Source organism: Oculina patagonica, chromosome 14 (genome assembly GCF_052425735.1).
Source record: "Oculina patagonica isolate OP01 chromosome 14, crgOcupat, whole genome shotgun sequence".
NCBI classification, from domain to species: Eukaryota; Metazoa; Cnidaria; class Anthozoa; order Scleractinia; family Oculinidae; genus Oculina; species Oculina patagonica.
Window position 1 is genome coordinate 15,290,810 of NC_135771.1, and position 6,397 is coordinate 15,297,206.

A 6,397-nucleotide genomic window follows, 5' to 3' on the forward strand; every position below is an offset into this window, starting at 1 on the left:
TCAGAATGGTAAACATTGACAGCAATTGATTTTATCCTGTAAGGAGACGTAATATTTCGAGTTGGAAACAAAATTGTATTCTTGCAACAAAGAATGACCTATCAAAATTTAAAATCAGCCAAACAAGGATGTTAGTTTTAGGGTACTATCCTCTTGAAAGGAATAAATGAAAATGGAGATCATTAAAATGAACAAAGATATCCGCACGAGAAAACTTTATTGCAGAGAACTTATCTGAAGTATAAGCGACTTACGGAAATTCAGGCTTTAAATGATCGTGTCAATAACTATGTTTGTGAAATTTATTGCTTTCCATTTTTTTATCTTTTCGAAATTATAACCAATCAGATTAGGTCCTAGCTTTGCGTTAATTCTTTTTAAATTTCAAAATGCCAGCTGTTATGAAAATGAATTTATGCTCGAATAAACAATTAATGATTTTGTTACTGCCGCCAAAGTGAGAGACCGATCTTGTCTCTGTTATTCCTTGCTAGCAACCAGCTACTGGTAGCAGCTACCACCTATACATTCTTTCATTTACAAAATGTTTTTTAAGCACAAATTGAATAACGTTGTCATGAATTTTTTCCAAACTACCACCTCTTTAAGACATTGGTCAAAAGAAGAGTTTTATAAGAGTTGTTTCTAGCAATCACGAGGCTTTTAGTCATTTTTGTTGCACTTAATTATTCTCAGGAGCCACTGCGGAAATTAATTCAAATGGCATTTTCAAGAGGGCTACTGTTGTTTCTTCTGCTACCTATGAAAATCTCGCAAAGGTACGTAGCATGTAATAGAAATTCCATCCCCATAATACTAAACAGCACCTAACAATGTTAAATAACGATATTATGCTTTGAGGAGAAGGAGTGGGTTTTCGGCGGCTGAGCTTGTATGTGACGCAGGCCTGCTATAAAGGGATGAAGTTGCGGATTTTCATATTTGAAAAGAATTCATGAACGTTTTATTGACCTGAGCTTGCAAGATTAGACCCATAGATCGCGCATGCGTTTTAAGCGTCATGCTAATCCACCTAATTATATCAGTAATGAATTAAAAATAAGGTTTACACCATATTGCTACAAAAATCTCAGCGTGACTTCGCCAGTTCGCCTTGTCTTTTGAAATGTCTAATAAGAACATATGTATAATTGTTATTTTTGTTTGTCTTGTTCAGTGAAAGCCCGTCTATTAGTCGCCAGGAGATAGCCAATGCTTCAGAAATACTTGACAGATATTTGAAGAAGAAATGCTACGACAAAAGGGCCAGACCCAACGTAACTGGTATTTATTTTATTACTGTCAAAGGAAAATAACTATGAATTTTAACTTTTGAGCTAAAGTTCTGTTTCCGAGATTAGCTTTATTAGAATAAATCACAGCAATATGAGTGGCTGTTTATTTATGTCAGCCCAATTTCTGTAATTGAAGCAAACAAACCAGCAGAAGAAACAAAAAAAGCGATTTTCGATCGAGTGTCGTGAAACCAAAAACAAAGTTGTTACTCTGACCAAACACAAACTGCGGACAATCCAGTGAAACAATCAAAACTCGAAGCAAATGCATGCAGCCAGCACGGAACGCGGGTAAACGTGTGAGTGCAGTCACGATTGGATTTCGTTTTACTTCTGACTGGTTGCAAAAGTGGTGCGAGTTTGTTTAGAAAATCACTAACCTTAATTGTTCAAGCTTATTGCAATAACATTTAATTGTTTATCAGCTTGTTTGAGTTTGGATACGATAATTATCAAGGTCGTACAAATTTTTTAGACCATGAGAATATGTCTTTGGGGTGTTTGATTGACTCAATTTGTAATGAGTGAGATTCTAAGTGGGTGACTCGCTACATCTTTGACAGGCAGTCCAGAGATTGTAAACGTAAGCATGGCGATAAAGGCGTTCAGTGAGATCAAAGAATCGAACATGGTGAGTGAGGCTATTTCCAATCTTGTTTTAGCTCTACAATGTCACTTATGATCGCAGAGTTCTACCACACTAGCATCCGTCTGTATTAAACTCACCTGTAACTCCTATCCTAACTTTTCATTATCATGATCATGGTTTGTGCTACTCACGTCATACTTGTGTGTTGTGCAAGATAGAAATAAAGCTGTAGACGACATCACATGTCTTACAATCCGTGTGACGCCTTATCCATGGATCATGGAAGATGTTAAGTTCCTTGTACTGAGGTGTCAGCATACTTCAAACTGTTCTTCTACCTCTTTTGCGAATTTTAGGAATTTCAAGTGTACGTTTATCTTCGTCAACAATGGATAGATAAACGGCTTGCACATGGTACCGAAGCCACACTGACGCTGGGAGGGACCGATGTTGAGCGCATTTGGCTCCCAGACACTTATATTACGAACGCTAACGACTACGAAGTGTTCACATCCAACCAGTTGGTGCTGATTGACAACAAAGGGCAGATTTTCTACTTTGCTTATGTGCGGATAGCGGGAGCATGTCAGATGGACCTTGTCAAGTTCCCAATGGACGTACAGCGCTGTCATTTGACTTTGGAGAGCTGTAAGTACAACACATCTTGTAAATATTTACAGCGATACTACACCGACAACTGTCTAATAAGATACACTGTAGATATCAGTTTTTATTTAGATTCTTACAGTTGGTGTGATATCTATTATATTATTATTAATTATTATATTATTATTATTATTATTATTATATCTCGCGATTTTTCTCGACTTAATAAAGTGTAGATGTAGATGTGTAGACATGGCCTAAAAAAATCCAAGCCTGTTTATATGACAGGCCATGCGCGCATCGAAAGGGCTAAATTGTGCTCATCATATTAAATGGTTCACCTCTCCTTTTCTCTTTTTCGTTGAAAATAAAAGCGTTCATAAGTATGAAGACCTATGAAACGACTCTCTCGTGGTTCCCAGACATTTTGCTTTTAACCATTTTTCATTCGCCTGTACAGAAATTCAATCAGCACCCTGTGATATTTTTACACTGTGTATTTCTGATTGTGTCCCGCCTCCTCTGCGTGATTATCTTAAAACCATACTCAATCTCAAAAGGACCTGACAAATATATGACACCATTTTGGACCAAAACAGCTTAAGCACAATACAGTTGAATCCCAATAACTCGAACCTTCAAGGGAAATCGAAAACGGTTCGAATAATCGGGGGTTCAAGCTAGCGAGGGTAAAATTAGTAAGAAGATGACCTGGAGGGGAATCGAAAAAGGTTCGAGTTATCGGGATACAACTGTACTTGTAGAGCTTATATGGGGGAAAGCCCAGGGGGAATCGTTAATTACTGGATGCTTGGTGATATTGGTACAAATGCAGTCAACAAACACAACCATCAATCCCTCCTCACTTTTGTCAGTAAAAACTCTTCAAAACAAGTTTCTTATGGTCACGGAACTGGTTTCCTGTATAGTGTATTTCTCAAAGCTCAATGCGCGTCACAATCAAAGTCACGGGGTAATTCTGGACATCATAGACCGGGCTATTCTACCACAGTTTTCGGATACCATTTCACAAAATCCAAACATTCTTTCGTCGAGTACCGTTCTACAGAAGGAAATTATTCTTGTTGGGCTTCCCTTTGCTTTGGTCAGTGTTTTTTTTTTCCACACTGAATCATCCCAAGGTTCATTCACAGCGCTCTTTTACCGCTCTGACCAGTTGTTACAAATTGTCATAGATCAACATCGTACCATATTCAGCATATTGATATGAATATGACGTCGTATGCTTGGTTTCTTCTCAGTCCGCCATACTATTGAAGAGATGGATTTTCGGTGGAAGGAAGAAGAGCCAATTACGCTTTTCAGCGAGGAGTTAGCCGAATTCGATGTGGTTAAATTTGAAGTGGAGTCAAAAAAGGTTTCCTATGTTTCAGGTTAGACAAAGTTCTTGACACATTTTTTTTGTACTTTTTCTGACACCTTTTTACATGCAATCGCTTCCTTGTGATTTCAAACAAAATCTCAGATATGCGGGGGTGGAGTTGACATGGCCAGTGCCTGTTGTACGGGAAGAAAATGCCACCTTAGTATTGTGAGCAATGTAGTATTCGTGTATTAAATTCTTTTTATCTGCCAATCGAAATCATAGACTATAACAAGACAAAGTTACCGAGACAAATGACGGAAGGAATGATAGCGATGAATGGCAATATCTAGCCTAGTATTTTCACTTTCCATTCCCAATTACTCTGCGAGATTTGGACGAGGAATGTTACACATATCTGTTAGGGCAGAACAGAATAATTTGGCTGCTTGTTCTTCGTGAACCACTTGCAGGAGCGACGAAATTATAGAATATGTAGAATCCATAGGTATGGGGTACTGATCCTGCTATAAATTATTTCTTGGTTCGCTAAACAATTGCCAGAAAATTGCCTGGTTTAACGGATCTATGAATTTTCGACGCACCTGTCAGCTCAGTTTTTTTTTGCTCATATTCTTTTCTCGTTTTTAGGAAATTACAAAAACTTGATCGTGACGTTCACGTTTAATCGCCGCATGGGATTTTACTTCATTCAATTCTACATACCTTGCATTGTGATGGTTTCACTGAGCTGGATCTCGTTCTGGATGGATCGATATTACATCGGAGAACGACTTTCTCTCGGAGTCACGACCATACTTACGATTGTGTTTCTGCTCGGTTCCAGTAACTCGACCATGCCTCGGGTCAGCTACGCTAAGGCAATTGACTGGTATCTTCTTGGTTCCTTCATCTTTGTGTTTTCTACGCTGGTCACAGATTTACTCGTTTACAGGTTCCGCTCAAAAGAAGAAGAGAGGAGAAAAGAAGAAAAAGAAGGAGAAAAGAAGGTAACTGAGAAAATATTTGACCTGTTCAGTCAGTTGTGTCCAGTTAACTGCCCCTTTGAAAGCAAGAGTCTCCTGAAACGCCTAAAGGCCTTGCCCCAGCTGACTCCATACGCTAAACACTTTTTAAATAATAGCGCTTTCTGTTAACAGACCAAAGTCATTTCATCTTCATCTTCAAACATGAGCGTGTTCTAGGAAGAGAAACACGGGAAAGTTAAATTTTAATTTCCAGCGCCTAAATACGTTCGAATTTTTTTATTACAAAATCGCAAATGCTCAAAGGTCCTCAAAGCAGGAGTCAGTTAGTTTACCTGTGGATTGTACGGGCACCTTAATAATCTTCGTGAAAATAACATCTCCTGCTTTGAGATTTTTAATTTTAGATTTTGATGATGTCACGTAAAAAGAGAGGTTTGACTGACTGACTGACGGACGGACTAGCTGGTTGGCTGGCTGGCTTACTTGCTTGCTTACATGCTTACTTACCGATCACGCATTAGTTTATTTATCTATTAACTATTTTCTGCATGTATTAACTTAACCTGACGAACTTAACAATAGAAAAAAGGATAACATTTCCAATACAATTTAATGGTAATTAAATTTCCTTTCATTTCCAAGCCTCAAAACAACAAGATAGTGTTCCAGTGTAAGCATGGCTTCCAACCAAACTACGTTGCTGATGCCAATGGCCAAGTTCATTTGGTCAGCCAGCAAGGAAACAAACCTGAAAAAAAATCGCCGTGTAAAAACAATCTGATCACGTGTTGTATGGCTTGTACCCAGTCTACAGACAGAGAGAAAACCGATCTTAGCGTGCTTACCAACAAATGCTGCCGGTACATGTTCCCTATATCGTTCGCGATTTTCAACCTTATTTACTGGCTGGCTCTGAGTACAGAGAATTAAAATCCAATTGACTGCTCGCTGTGAGGGAAGTGATGAAGAACTTGAGATCAGCGAAACGTTTCAGTGCATGAAGGAGACAGACAACTTTGCACAACAAGATCAAACCGGACAAACTGGATTAGAACTGTGCTGCCCGTTTCTAAACCGGCCTGAAGTGACTGCAAACGATCTATGGTTGGATGCATAACACATAGAATATCTTATTATTTTAAATGCATGATAACCATGTTGGCGTAAGATTACTGGGGTGAGAGAATGGTCCTTTTAAGAACCAGTAAGAAAACGACGTCTGTAAAAAGATTTTTTTCGTATACCTCTAATATACTTTTCAGTTTTCTTAACCTGAACGAGTCACGGTAGTCTCAACACTAAATTAAGTATACTGATGAAATTTTTAGAGGCTAAAGTGACCTTTAACTTTGTACTTTTCGTGTCGAGAATTTAATGTTATTGGTTCCGGCTCGTCGAGGAAGACGTAACCTTTTATGTTTAGTGACGTTTTAGTTTATGTCTCCAGAAACCACGAGTATAGTTAATTTTTAATGTAAAACTAGTCAAGGTAAACGAGCGATAAAATTATAGCTTTGTATCACGAGGACTGGGTCAAAATAGGTTAGGGTACTGTATTACCAATTCCTAGCAATATATATTATAACATAGCTAG

General features: G+C 38.2%; 1 protein-coding gene across 1 annotated transcript; it reads left to right on the top strand.

Moving 5' to 3' along the window:
- Positions 1-543: 543 nt before the first annotated feature.
- On the top strand, positions 544-6,164 carry LOC144638534 (glycine receptor subunit alpha-1-like). The gene is made up of 7 exons (XM_078497728.1): positions 544-779; positions 1,178-1,284; positions 1,859-1,926; positions 2,241-2,532; positions 3,753-3,884; positions 4,466-4,824; positions 5,446-6,164. Exons 1-7 carry the CDS (start codon positions 721-723, stop codon positions 5,731-5,733), a joined length of 1,305 nt encoding a protein of 434 aa, XP_078353854.1. The 5' UTR covers positions 544-720; the 3' UTR covers positions 5,734-6,164.
- The last annotated feature ends 233 nt before the right edge of the window (positions 6,165-6,397 follow it).

Coding starts and splice junctions, on each gene's coding strand:
- LOC144638534 (XM_078497728.1), top strand. CDS start 721: ATGGCATTTTCAAGAGGGCTACTGTTGTTTCTTCTGCTACCTATGAAA. Junction 780..1,177: donor CCTATGAAAATCTCGCAAAG/GTACGTAGCATG, acceptor TGTCTTGTTCAG/TGAAAGCCCGTCTATTAGTC. Junction 2,533..3,752: donor TCATTTGACTTTGGAGAGCT/GTAAGTACAACA, acceptor GTTTCTTCTCAG/TCCGCCATACTATTGAAGAG.